The sequence below is a fragment of the Musa acuminata genome, chromosome BXJ3-5 (assembly GCF_036884655.1).
Source record: "Musa acuminata AAA Group cultivar baxijiao chromosome BXJ3-5, Cavendish_Baxijiao_AAA, whole genome shotgun sequence".
NCBI lineage: Eukaryota > Viridiplantae > Streptophyta > Magnoliopsida > Zingiberales > Musaceae > Musa > Musa acuminata.
This window is the reverse complement of record NC_088353.1, coordinates 1,241,384-1,256,249: the sequence shown is the minus strand read 5'-3', so window position 1 is coordinate 1,256,249 and position 14,866 is coordinate 1,241,384. Positions and strand designations below refer to the sequence as shown.

The following is a 14,866-nucleotide window of genomic DNA, read 5'->3' as shown; positions in this document are numbered from 1 at the left end:
GAATATTAAAATCGATACTTGCATAATGCACTGTGACAGTCCTTTGTAATAAGGTATGTAATTTTGGTCTCCCATCGATATCAAGATATCTCTTAGCATCTATATGCTCGCCATGACATCGACATGTCATGGAGGCCTACAATAGCATGGAAACAATGAACATTATTGACCAAGTAATGCCTGCTAAGGTAAGTCCAAGCTCTAACAACAAATGTGTCTTTGTTCCTTTTGTGATAAGGCACCATTTCAACATCGATATAATAAGCAGACAAAGGGAGTCAAACAGAAATAATAAAGAAGGCACTGAAAAGGTTTGTGCGAGAAGAGTTCCATACTGAAAAGCTCATGCAAGCAGAAACAAGATCTACCTCCTTGAGCTCTGCTGATTCATGTAAGAGTGATGATGCAAGGGGGACAACATGAAATATCAAATTGGCCAGTATTCGGGAGGACATTTTTAGAGATCTAAGCTGAGGATACATATACTTATGTAGCCTGGATATCATTATTTTGAGGAAGATTTATTGGATACCTAAGCTTCTGAACAGTTCTGGAAGAAATGGTCCCAATCATTTTCCTCCCTCGATTAGACCCTACTCCATAGAATGTAAAGCATTTGAATGAGTCCATAGTTCCACTAAAACTGGCCTAAAATTTGGCAGCATTCAATTAAAATGGTTGTTGTGAGTGGATGCTTCCTCGTAGATCACACCCGCACACACACACACACACAATAATAATAATAATAATAATAATAATACATGATAGTTTTGAGGTTGCTGCAAGCCTTCTTCAGACCATGATTTGCAGCTGCACTTCCTTGCAGAGCACTGCTGCTGCTGTCTGCTTCCTCCCATCTGCCATGCAAGAGTGAGCAGTAGTAGTTCTTTCTCAGTGACTGACTACTGTTCAGTGCAAGCACGAAATATGACGATCTGTTTCACTGCAGTCTTCATCGGCAGGAGAAAGAAGAGTTCCAGTCAGTTTCCTCTTCTTTGGTTCCACTATCAATCTCCAGTTTGATTCCACTATCAAAACCTTTGTAGGTTGACCTTCTCGAGGTGAGACTGACCGAAAGAAACTATTTAGTAGCTACACAATCATCTAGGCAATGCATCTGACTGTGCTATGGACTTCACATTGGAGATGGTTGGGGGCTGGAAACCAAAGAGTATTATGATATTCTCTCTCTCTCTTATGTTTTTAGCAGTATTGCATTGTGCACCAGGATGTTCTAACGGTTAGAAAATAAATACATAAATAAGTTGTAGAAGAAGTTGATTGTTATTAACATATCCCCCTTCCTTTTATACAGGTTAGAAGGGAGAGTTTTCCTCAACGGGTTAGAGGATTTCCTTCAACAGAGTAAGAGATTTCCTCAAATAGTTAGGAAAATCTCATCTACTTATCATGCCCCCGCAAGATGGTACTTCGGAGGCTAATCTTGGACTGATGTAATGCAAAAAGTTTACGAGCTAGAGGCTTCGTAAATGAGTCGGTCAATTGATCAGTCGTATGAACATGAGAGACACGAAGCTGACGGCGGACAACTTGATCGCGTACAAAGAGGAAGTCGATAGCAATATGTTTCATGCGGGAGTGGAATACCGGATTAGCGCACAGATAGGTAGCTCCAATATTATCACAATATATGGTAGGGGTGGAATTGATGTTGAGTTCCTGGAGTAGATTCGTGATCCAATTGAGTTCTGCAGTAGCAGCGGCAATGACACGGTATTCAGCTTCAGTTGTAGACCGGGCGACTGTCTTTTGCTTCTTAGAACTCCAACTGATTGGATGAGCACCAAGGAAGATAATATACCCCGATGTGGATGTTCTATCATCAAGGTTACCTGCCCAATCAGCATCGGCAAAGGCATGAAGATGAAGTGAAGAATGTTTACGAAAAAAAAGTCCATGATTTAGGGTCCCTTTAAGATATCGTAGAAGTCTCTTGACCGCAGACCAGTGTAGAGTATATATGGTTGCTGCATAAAATTGTGATAATTTATTGACAGCAAATGAGATGTCTGGACGCGTGAGAGCTAAGTATTGTAAAGAGCCAACAACTTGGCGATATTGAGTGGGTTCCGTAGCAGGACTTCCATCCGATAATTTGAGAGAACCACTAGTAGAGATGGGGGTTGTAACTGCATTTGCATCCTGCATGTTTGTCTTTAATAACAAATCTTGAATGTACTTGCGTTGTGATAAAAGGAGACCAGAAGACGTGAAGGTAGCTTCGACAGCCAAAAAGTAGCTCAAGAGTCCAAGATCCTTAAGCGAGAATCGAGCTGCCAACTATTTGATGAACACTTGGATGCTGATGGGATTGTTGCCTATGACAATAATATCATCCATATATACTAGAATATACATTGTGTTTCCATGATGATGTCGCAGAAACAACGAAGTGTCAGATTTGGAATTAAGAAAGCCGACAGAAGTCAAAAATGAGCTAAGTTCAGTGTACCAAGCTCTCGGAGCCTGACGAAGTCCATAAATGGCTTTACGAAATTTGCAAACATGCTGTGGATACTGAGGATGAGTAAAACCGAGGGGTTGTTACATAAAAACATCTTCGGATAGAGATCCCTGTAGAAAGGCATTATTAACATCCAATTGTCGTAATTGTAAGCCTTTAGTGGTAGCCAGACTCAAGATAAGCCGGATTATAGTGGGTTTAACAACATGACTAAATGTCTCAGTGAAATCAACTCCAGGTCATTGATGAAACCCTTTGGCGACCAGGCGTGCCTTATATCGGGCAACAAAGCCATCTGGGTTCCGCTTAATTCTAAAGATCCACTTACACCCGATGATGTTTTGTGAAGGATGGAAAGGAATGAGATCCCACGTTGAATTATGGAGGAGGGAATTATATTCCTCACTCATGGCAGTACGCCAATGCGGAGATTTTTGGGCTTGAGTGAAGGTGGTGGGTTCAACGTTGGGGGATGAGGAATTCATGATAGCTTGTAGGTTAAGTACCCGACGAGGTTTAAAAATACCATGCTTAGAGCGAGTGGTCATAGGATGATTGGAGACGACAGGATTGGGAGGTGATGTTGGGTGAGGATCTGTGGCACAAGCCGGGTCAAGCGGAGACACGTCAGAGGCACTTGGGCGAGAAGGAGGTAAGGAGGATGGTTGTGTTTCGGAACATATTACCCCATCAATTGGAGAAGAGTGGAGTGGAGTAGGAACAGAGGAAATGGGCAAGTGTTGAACTGGAGTGATATAGTGCAAATCAGGAGGGGAGGAAGTAGACGAAGTCATAGGAGGCTTGTCCGATTGGTCCGAAGGTATACTCCAGTGAGATAGTGAAGTGGTCTGTATGGCAGGATATGGAAGGGTTTGGAAAGGAAAATTAGACTCAACAAAGACAACGTGACGTGATATGAAGATTTTACGAGTGTGGAGATTATAGCAGCGGAAAGCATTATGTTCAAGTGAGTAACCAATAAAGACGCAAGGAGTAGATCGAGATGTTAACTTATGAGAGGCATAGGGACGTAACCAAGGATAACATAAACAACCGAACACTCGGAGTTTACGAAGGTTAGGGGGTTTGTGAAATAGTGTGTCAAATGGGGACTGGTATTGTAGAACTGGTGTAGGCATTCGATTAATTAGGTAGACAACAGTTTGAAAGGCTGTTGTCCAAAAAGTTGAAGGCATGGAAGCCTAATGTAGAAGTGTGAGTCCAGTTTCTACTATATGCCGATGTTTACGTTCGACAGAACCAACTAGTTGAGGAGTATGTGGGGGAGACTTGAGGTGTTGAATGCCACGAGCTGAGAGATTGGGTGCCATTTCTTCCAAGTTTTTTTCGGTATGTTTGTACCATCTTAAAAACCTGTGGCATGTGGTGGGAAAAAAGCTTAGAACTAAATGAATTTATACTGAGTTCCACGGTATAAATTCCGAGATGTTCATCTTCTAAAAGACATACTTTTTGCTATGTATTTTCGAGAATTTAGAGGAAAAATATCTCAATGGGATTTAAGAGAGAACGGCGGCCGCTGATGCCATGAAGGAAATATATCTCGGGGGGGTCCTACCCGAGTTTCACCCGGCACGTTCCACCTTGAGCCACGTGGTGGGCTCTCCGTGTCGATCACCGTCAATTCTCGATCGGAAGACCCGCAGCGTGTCCCCCTCCCCGCCCGCTTTCAATCTACCATCTTAAATGGGAAACGGGACCCACCCGCGCGGCAGCATCTGCATGGAGACGCCGACATCTGACGGCCAGCACTAAATTGCCACCTCCTCAGGTCGATCCGACGCGTGGGAGGATCTCTTGGAAGACCGTATCGATTACCAAAAGCCAAAACCTACTCATTACCTGTCCACTAGATCACCGGAGAATCATCCTCCGCCGACGACCGCCGTGGGCCCCAATCCTCCTTTTTATTTCTGGTGGCTATGAAACGAGGGGGGTCAAATCGGGGGTCCCCCGTGGGTGCGTACACGTCACATATGAGATGATTTGGGAGATTCCACGTGACAAAAAACTTCGACGGACGATCGAGATGCATGTGCGTTGCACGTGGTCAGCATCGAATGAATTTCTCCTGACAAGAAATCATTATGCACGTAGAATAGACGAGAGAATACTTCGCGAGAACAAGAATAATTAGATTAATTATAAATTATATCTATAATTAATTATTTTTATAATTTAATTTTTATATTTTAAAAAATTATATTGATATTCTTATAGTTACAAAAGTGAAATATCTAAGTTGATTTATTCTAACGTCATTGATTTTACCAATAAATATATAAAAATAAAAAAAATAAAAGATAATTTTAATATTCTAATTGTGATGGATAGTGATGTCGTTGAAGTTGCATGTGACTATTGTGGATGAGAAGAACGACGACAATAGATGACGGTTGCTTTACATCTACGTCGACGATGATATAGTTGTCGAATGATCTTTTCATTGCTCTACATCTACATAACACTAATGTAGTTGCTAAGTGGTATTTTCATCATTTTGTATCCATGTTGATATCAACATAATTATTGATTGATGAAAAAAGGTTACTTGACATTTACATCAACACTAACACAGATGCCAAGTGGTCATTTTGTCGCTCGACAACTATAGAGTGATAAAATGGGACGCTTGGCATTTGCATCTGTGTTGGCATCAACGCAAATACAAAGCAACCCTCACCTCTTGCCGTCGTTTTTTTCATCTACAATAGTCACTCGTCGCCCTCAGCGTGCCACCATCCATCACCACTAACGTCATTCGTTATTAATAATTGAAATGTTAAAATTATCTTTTTACTTTTTATTTTTATTTTTTTGTTTGAAAATTTAATGTCGTTAAGATAATTAACTCTAGATGTTTCACTTTAATAACTATAATGACGATGATAGGAGAGGAGATAGAGAGATGTTATGACTAATACCCATCGTGTAAAATTTGCCACACAGATAACTATACAGGGAATTTGTCGTCTTCAAGACATGATGACAAGAAATCATGGATTCCCTAGAGGAACTACCATTGCTAGGTCTTTGCTTGCAAACAATTCATGGTATAGAAACCCCACTCCCTCCCTTCTCTGCATGATTGTCTTGTTTTATTTGATGGCATGAAGCAAAAGACAAAAGGCGTTGATGAGACCGAATCACATACAAAACTTCTTGCTTCATGAAAGCTAGAATGGACTTTGTACTAATTGCTTCTGAAGCTTTGTCATGATGAGGCACACCACCTGCTTTGTCAGCTGCCATTGATGAACGAAAATGGTACATGGTTAGCACTTCAACACTCTCAAAGCCTTTCTTCCGGACTTGCAACACCATTCATTTTGTGCCTGGACTAAGTTCATACTTGGAGTAAATGATGAGCTACCATTGGGCTGACTTGATCTTGTTTGCCACTCCATGAAGCCTTCATTGATGAACTTGCAACACCAGTAACACTAGGTGAACAACCATGAAACCAATTTGAAGTGTAGTAGAACATTTTCCAGGCACCCACCCAAATGATGAACATTGATGCTGGGAAACAGCACATAGTTTACTTTCATCACTCTCAAAACCTTTGTTCAGGACTTGGAACACCATCAACACAACACACAGCACATAATTATGTGACGGCAAAGAGACATGCAGTCTGAAACTACTCAGTTGATAGTGGAAATTAATGATGAACTACCATTCAACAAACTCAAATAGTCTGCATCTTTTCCGGGTGCCATAATGATGATGATGGGGTCTTCCTCAGACCCTCAGGACCCATGCCAGAATGAAATGATGTGGATGACAATAGGTGAATGCATGTGAAGTACCCAGATATCCGTCTCTCTAACATAATACTTGGATGCCTGACACTGTTCCTATGCCATAATTCCTGAGTAGTCTTACCTGAGGTTGCATGCTCCAAAAGTTGAGAGTAGCCTTGAGGGAACTATCAACAGTCTCAGGAGGCCAGGATCAAGCTCTGTACAAAGCCACCTACATTGAGGACACTGCTAGCTTTGGGTTGGCAGGCATTGAAAGCAATAAAAACATGGCAAGATTAGAAGAACTAAAAAACAAGCTAGCAGTGTAGTATTAGTATTTGAGTTATACAACACCAATGGCCCAAACAAATAGCAGATTACTGTTTTGCACATATCCAAAAACATAAAAAGACTTGACTCAGTACTGATGGCCACTCAATCCCAATCAGTGTAGTATGTACCAAGAAAAAAATACTACAAATACACTAAAGTTACATCTGAGATATCAAGAAACAAAATACCATGTCAGCCAATATTTCATGTCTCTATTGCTCTTTTGATGCTACAGAAGAAAATTGTCAGTTGATACTGCTAAGTCTATACATATTACACAAAGTCCTACCAAATCAACTGGATGTGAAAGAGATGAATAGTGCAGTCACCGAAAATCTCAATGTACCTCCAAGGTGATGGACCTCCAAGGTAAAGTCTGGGGGAATGAACTGCAAAGGTAGCATGAGAAACCAGCTAATTCTACACTTCCCATATGTCATTTACATAATCAGTTCGAAAGGAACATTTATAAGATCACACATGTTGGTTGTAGTAACTGTAGATAACAAAATTTCTCCTGTAGTGTGTTTTTGTTTCTAATCAAGAGGCTCTAGTTCATCCAACAGCATCGATCTGAAAAATGCATTATTGTGTTGGAAATTTGTCTCACCTTTCACTGACTTTAATCACTTGCAAACTCAATAAGAATTAGGTTCCAAGCTTTCCCAACATCTAACACTTATACCACATCAGGTTACTTAGCTTCTTACCCTGAATAAATTTCTGAGCTTTTTCATGGAAAGTTCTGGCAATAGTTCCAGGCAAGTCCTGACAACGCCTAAAGGATGCCGTGAAAAACGTCACCAAAGCTACTCAGGCCAAACCCACACCATGAATGAAGACCTCGATGAGAACGGAAAATAAAGGGGTTTTTGTCTCCCTAATTTCCTTGAAGCTTCAAACTGAGACCTGTGGTGAAAACAGGCATTGTATCTCCTTGACTTCTAATCCCTTGAGCATCCTAACTATCTTATCATAAAAAAAAGGTTGCACTACAAAGATACATTTGATATCAAATTGGTTGCTGGAAAAACTTCTTGCAAACAAAGACCTCAAAAATATATTTTCATTATAACCGAATTTAAGCAAATGTAAGACCTTGATCAACAGCTAATGTAATATTGCAGGAAGTTCTTGTAATTTATTTCTAATCTATTGCATACAGAATTTCAAATCCTGTGCAACAAACAAAATCTCAAAACAATCTCTATACACAGAGAATTCCCTTATTGCCCCATGACATAATTCAAGATAAAGAGTTTCTTTTTTTCTTTCTCAACGTACATTTGAACGGTAGAAGGCTTCTTCAAGAGAAATTATTGTGATTATTGTTTATCAGGCTACCAAATCTGTAACCGCATTACAAATATCAGCACAGTTATTTCTTCAACCATGGGATCTAAGTCTTACATATGAGCTCAATCTGCTCAGGAGTTGGGCACTCCACTTCCATCACTTGCGAATGAATGAGACACCCTTTTGAATGCTTACTGCCAACTCTTTCTTTGCCTTCTCCAAGCCAGCCCTGTCATAACAAGGATGTCTAGTCAACAAGGCTAGTATGGTTCAAGTGCATACAATAGGAAATGTCAATCATAGGCATTTCCATGAGGTGCACGTCATATCTGCAAGAAAAGCCACTTTGAAACATCTACAACTGTGTAGGTGCAGCTCTCCCTAATATACATAGAGATAAGATAGGTGCAGCTCTCCAACTAAGTTGTTGTATGTAGCCTGAAGTAAAGATCTCACAAGTCCAATGGACCACTCACAAGATCGCAAACCCCTAATTGAAGGAAAATTTATAAATAGAGCTTCAAAGAAAACTAAATGTCAACAAATTGAGACCACAAAAAGTGATAATTGGTTTTTAAACAGTAATCACAAGTGACGAAAAATCAGATACTGTTGACATGGTGAAATGAAAATGATGAAACCAAGACACACCTTTCAAACTCATTCAAAGGTCCAAGGGGAAGAACCTCCCCAACTCCACAACGACCTAACCGCACTTTAGATGCAAAAAAGGGCAGTTCTGTCACCTATATAAAAAGCAGTAAAATGACATAAGGATTAAGATCATGGTTGTACTGTTGTAGCATAGAAAATGGAAGGAGACAAACACAAAGTTGGGCAGGGGAGGAGACCTGGGAAGCCACAAATGAGCATTCGACTACTCCTGCATCACCTCGTAATCCCCGCAAACAAGCATCTGCAAATTTAGCAGCTGCATATGCCTGCATAATTTGGTTACATTTCACTATACAAGCAATGGATTCAACAGTACACACACACACACACACACATATATATATATACATATATAATGGAGACTCAAGTGAAGGACACCAACCATTGACAATGTTGCAGAACCAGCACCAGCTTTTGCCTGCAATTTTAAACAATGTACGATTTAGCATTTATCAACATTCAAGAAGTAAAACCCAGACTCAACATTTTTTCTGTGCAATCCTTAGGATTATATAAACTTCGAAGACAACAGATAAATGTCATAGTAACCAACGTGGCTAGAATCTAATATAAATCCATAGAGAGACAAACTTATGCTTTTTAAAGCACTTACAAAGAACAAATACTTGTAACTTTAATAGCTGAAGAATATAGCAACATTTGTTAAATTAGATTCTCTAGCCATTTGTTGTTCTACTACAGCTAAGAGGCTACATCAATGTAAACTAATTTTGGCATTTCACAACTTAAGTCCTACTGTACCTTTATGGTCTTTGACAACATTTACAAAACATTCTACACACATATCTGAGCATCATCTGCAATCAATAGATAACTATAAAAATTGTGGAACTAGCTTGAAGTTGAAGAATTTTTCCCTTCTTCAGGGAAAAAGCCTTTTTAGGATGCTGGTGAGTAACCAAAAAAACAAACAAAAAGAAAGACTGCATAAAGATTCATAGTCTGATACTCCTTTTTTTTCCTTTCATCTCTCTGCTAAAATCCTATTATCCCTGTCAGGTGGGTAACCAAACCAAAAAAAAAAAGACTACATAAAGAATCATAGTCTGATACTCTTTTATTTTTCTTTCGTCTCTCAGCTAAAAAACTATTATCCCTGTCAGCAAAGATTGCACAGAACTTGATTCCCAGCTGGAGACAAATAAACAGTATAGTAGTTCCATAAAGTATGACTCTGAGACCTTTTGAGGCTCTTGAAACCATTGCAAAATCAATGAACCGATTTCGTATCAAATGCTCGCTTATCAAAACTTAATTGAACTCTGATATATTTGTCACATTTACTAGCAAATATAAGTACAGTATCTGACATTAGAAAAAGCAAGCTAAACGTGATGCTAATTAGGCCTAACTCCTAACCCATCTTTGAACCAAGATAAACCTAATCAACCTCAGCTATGTTTATTTTGATTGTTCTCCACAATCTCTGATACATTGGTAACTGGTAAACCACCTACTGCTTCTTATCATGCCCAATCTTCACATGAATAAATTACCAAAAAAGAATTCAATATGTTGCAAACATAATAAACATCTTTATCATGGATCGTAAGTACTGGTCATAGAACTACATGTTAGTATAACATAATTACAGCAGCTGATCCTCTCCATGATGGATAACAACCTGCTACTCTCCAACACAAACCACTAGCTTCAGCTTTGGCTCAAGGTATGATCTCACATTTTGAGTTGAGAGTGTCTTTTTTCCTTTTTGAATTCTACAGTTTTTTTAGTCGATGCTGCAGTTCCCAAGAACTTAATGGACCTGTGACTAGCTTGCTAACCCCTAAGGTACATAACCCCTTCTACCACATCTCTGCACACAAATGCACCATATTTTGCCAAGAGCATCTAGATTTTCCATTGTAAAAAGCTTAGCTTCAGCCTTGGCTTAGGGTATGTGCTCACTTTTTGAGTCGAAATGATAGTGTCCTCTCCTCTTCCAATTCTGCAATTTCATTAAGTTGATGGTGTTCTTCACTAAAATTCAATGTTGACTCAAAACTGTCTTGCTAGCCCCTAGAGTACATAGTCCCTTGTAGCACATACAGATGCAACAGATTGTGCCATTAGTCTCTAGGCTTCCCACTGTATAAATTTTAGGTTCATCTGTGGCTTAGGATATGGCTTACTTCTCAAATCGTGATGGCAGTGTCCTCTCCTCTTCCATATTTTGGGATTCCTTAAGTTGATGCTGTCCTTCCTCAAAACTCAATGTTCACCTAAGAATAACTTTCTAACCCCTCACCTAAGAATAACTTTCTAACCCCTATAGGATAGTCCCTTCAAACACAAATCTGCACACAATGCACCAGATTGTGCCAACAGCGTTTAAGCTTCCCATCAATGGCCTTCACAACTCACAAGAGCATACAATGACAAACTAGTTCTTTCCCACATTGCAAAGAATAGACTTCAACTACACCGATTGACCATATAGGTGCTTGTAACAGAAAATGAGTAAATAGCAAGATCATAAACTCGGGACAAATTTTAGCAATTCCTGAGATGTTGATCTTTCATCACGGCTCAATCTGTTGAGTAATTTCTTCAATTCAATGCTCCATGGAAGCTTTAAATGATCCTTAGTTATCTAAATCATTCATAGCAGACCCAAACATGAAAACGTTTTCTTCAACTAAATAAAACCAGTGAGAAACAGTAGAATTGCTGTTAGAAATTACATAAAATAGGTAAAGAAAAATAACAGCAGCAGATAAGAAAATATGTCAAGAAAAGAAGATAACAGATATTTTAAGGGACTAGTGAATGGATTTTAGCCTTAAAATAATACCTGATTCTGTTTTTAATAATGAATCATGTAAAACCTGTGACTTCCCATCTGACACCCTCGAATATAAAGACGAGACTCCTGATACTATATTTGGATTAAATATCCTTCAAAACTAGTATAATCGTTTCAGAAAACTACTAGAAAATCAATCAGTCGGTTTCTTATCAAAACTCAGAAACTAGCTCCAATTACAACTCCATGATACTTTTGACAGCAAACAAATACCAAGAGTATTACTATTAAACTTTTAAAAAAAATAGCCCAAGTACAACATAAATCAGTTCTAACTTATTCTCAACCCAGTCCACTTATAACCTAGGCCAACTGAAAACCTAACTGAATCCACTCATTTCATTTTTGCATTTAGCTTTGAGTACTAGAAAGCAGCCATTCCTATCAAACTTTACGTCTTCACAACTTCTAACAACCTGATGTATTACCTCTATCATATTTCTCTTGTACATGTTTGCTTCTTTTTTAAAAAATAATAGTAACTTTAGACTCTTACATGTTCATTTTCTTCATTAGTGTCCATGTGATAAACAAAAACCTAAAGTATATTGCATCAACTGTTGCTCACACAGACACACACACACATACATACATATATATATACACACACACATACATACATATATATATACACACACACATATATGCACATCTTCCTGTCTTTTTTCTATGGATTTTCAAATCTTGCCCTCATGGATGAGCGAGGTGTGGGAGGCAATCAATCGAACGCATTATTATGCAAATAGTTCCAGACAACCTTATCTCCAGCAATCAATTAATCAACTCCAATTCTCAAACCACCAACTGCAACACCAATAATATGTAAGTGCCCACTCCCCTCAATCTTCGCTCTGCCAATTCATTCCCCATAAAATTCCACAAAAGGAATACTACAGGAAGGTGACAAAACTTGACTGCAAAATGTAAACCTGACGAAAAAAAGTATCAAGTAATACTTTGAATAGAACAACACTTCTCTTAATTTACCTCGACAACTTCTGTTCCTCCATTTTGTATGCGATTGGTTAGATAACTAATTTCCTCAGGCGTAAATGAACATGGAGGATTGACCTACACAACATGATAACACAGAACACAGTCAATGTAGAAAATTTCTGATGGGAGTACCTACAAACTTATAAAGCTGAACTGCATAAAAGAAATTTGTAATATAAGGGAGTTTGTCCACCTGTGATAAGAGAGGTAATATTGTAACTCCTGCATGACCACCAACCACGGGAACATTAACATCCCTGGGATCAATCCCTAATACTTCAGCCTGTAAACAAGGCATCAATAAGTCACTAGAGATTATTGGTATAAAGAAAATGAATTTATATAATCTCATATTGCATAATTAATTCATCGAGATGACACTACAACTGGACAAAGATTGCAATGTCTCATCAACCTGAAATTGTAAGGAAAAAAAATTCAATAATTGACCCACAACATACATACCACAAAAGTGTTGGCTCTCACTACATCAAGCATTGTCACTCCTAAAAGACGCTTGGAATCATAAGTACCAGCCTTCTTGAAAACCTCAGCTGCAATAGGGACAGTAGAGTTCACCGGATTGCTGATCAAGTTCACAATAGCCTTGGGACAGCATTTAACAATTCCTTCACAAAGTGTCTTAACAATTCCAGCGTTGATGTTAAATAAATCATCCCTGGTCATTCCTGGTTTCCTAGGGACACCAGCAGGAATAATGACAAGGTCCATTCCTGCAAGTGCATCCTCCAATTGGGGCTGGCCCAGAAAGCCACGAACCTGGACGACCAAATGAGAACTATATTATTGTACCTAATTTTTTCAAAAGCAATATTAAGTATCATCATAAACCATAGGACCTGAGAAAAGGAGCAGCCAAAAATGAAGCTAAATTTGGTTTCTAAATTTGAGGAATTTGGCTCGATGCTTGAATTAAACTACCATGAACTTGAACTCATGCAAGAAGTACAGGATAAGCCAACCAAAAATGTAGCTAAATTTGGTTTCTAAATTTGAGGAATTTGGCTAGATGCTTGAATTAAACTACCATGAACTTGAACTCATGCAAGAAGTACAGGATAAGCCAATGAGTGTCGAAACAATTACCACGGCACCGGTATTCATGTGGCTTATATCTGCAGTAACACCGGGAGCATTGACAACATCGTATAGGTGCAGAACCGACACCAAAGGATTCATCTTCATCAGCAAAGCAAGCGGCTGACCGATCCCCCCAGCAGCACCCAAAATCGCCACCTTAAATCCTGACGCCCCTCCTTTGGACCGGCAATTCGCTCTCCTCAGCAAGGCGGTCTCCTCCATCTTCAACCACACAATGAAAACACATCACATCAAAGAAACGCAAACACGTACCGAGACCATCCTGTTCTTTGCCCATTCATCGGCTTCCAAGTAAACAAGACAATAAACAGACTATTCTTAAAAGAAACCCTAGAATAACGACGGCGGAAGAGGACACAACATAGAAAACCCCAACTACCCTAACGATCAAAGACCGCCACCAAGATTCGATCTTGGCACCAAAAAAAACCATCAACAGAACGCAGCAATCAAACCGGCTTCTTTTTCCAAAAAAAGCAAAAGGAAAAAGGAATTCTCATTGAACACCTGAGAGACGGGAGGGTGGAGGTGAGAATTGATCCTAGCGATACGTCGGGAAACCTCGCTGCCGGGCTGCATCCTTCCCTTCCGATCTCGAGGATCAAGGTGTGAACAAGGGCGAGACAGAGAAGAGAGAGCTGAAGACAGTGACGTGCGGGCAAGAGGTGACAAACCAGATGGAGTCGAGGCGTCCGATAGCAAAAGACGAGAGGGAGAAGAAGAATGGGAGGAGGATGATGACGGTGGTCGTACCGAGGGTGCATTCACCGAGCCAATTTGCATGCGGATATCCGCATGGAATTTCTATAAGCCTGCATTCGATGCCGTTCATTTTATTCCCACTTCTCATCTCAACCGCTTGTCTATTTCAAATTAAAGAAAGATATATCTTCGGACGGTGAAACCTTCAGGGAGATCTTATGCGGATAACCGCATAAAATTCGCACAAGGATTTTGGTTTGGTTTGGTGGATCCTTACCCGCATCCGCTTGAGAGAAGGAAGTCTTCGTTTGTTTACATACTCGGATTTAGCTTTTGTGTCATACTGTTGTTACAAGCTGATTTAGTATGGTATAAATCGTGAATCATCCAAATGATGCCTACTTGCAAAAGGTGAACATTACTTGTAACCTCTCCTCTCGTATGATTTGTTAATGACATACAAAGAAAATGGTTAGTCGAATTCGAGAGCAATAGAGTGTGCATGAACATACTATACACACAAACAATGATTGTTTCAAACGATAGTATGATCTTCTATGTCTCACTTGATAGAGCCTCACACTAATATGAACATATAACTACCAATCTCACAAGTCGTTGAATCTACTATATCCAAAGCCCTACTTGGCATGATGCTACTCA

At 39.5% G+C, this 14,866-nt stretch overlaps 1 protein-coding gene across 1 annotated transcript; it reads right to left on the bottom strand.

Annotated features, from left to right (window-relative positions):
* Positions 1-7,706: 7,706 nt before the first annotated feature.
* LOC135638555 (malate dehydrogenase, glyoxysomal-like) lies at positions 7,707-14,213 on the bottom strand. Its single transcript, XM_065151713.1, has 9 exons — positions 14,009-14,213; positions 13,487-13,702; positions 12,845-13,159; positions 12,573-12,662; positions 12,371-12,454; positions 8,939-8,974; positions 8,733-8,822; positions 8,533-8,627; positions 7,707-8,110 (listed from the first exon to the last, which is right to left on the bottom strand). Exons 1-9 carry the CDS (start codon positions 14,078-14,080, stop codon positions 8,038-8,040), a joined length of 1,071 nt encoding a protein of 356 aa, XP_065007785.1. The 5' UTR covers positions 14,081-14,213; the 3' UTR covers positions 7,707-8,037.
* Positions 14,214-14,866: the final 653 nt, after the last annotated feature.

What these genes read in the sequence shown, in the direction of transcription:
- LOC135638555 (XM_065151713.1), bottom strand. Translation starts at nt 14,080, where the DNA reads ATGCAGCCCGGCAGCGAGGTTTCCCGACGTATCGCTAGGATCAATTCT. An exon ending in GAGGAACAGAAGTTGTCGAG is followed by an intron (nt 8,975 to 12,370) that starts GTAAATTAAGAG and finishes TTAAAATTGCAG; the next exon opens with GCAAAAGCTGGTGCTGGTTC. An exon ending in GCTCATTTGTGGCTTCCCAG is followed by an intron (nt 8,628 to 8,732) that starts GTCTCCTCCCCT and finishes CTTTTTATATAG; the next exon opens with GTGACAGAACTGCCCTTTTT.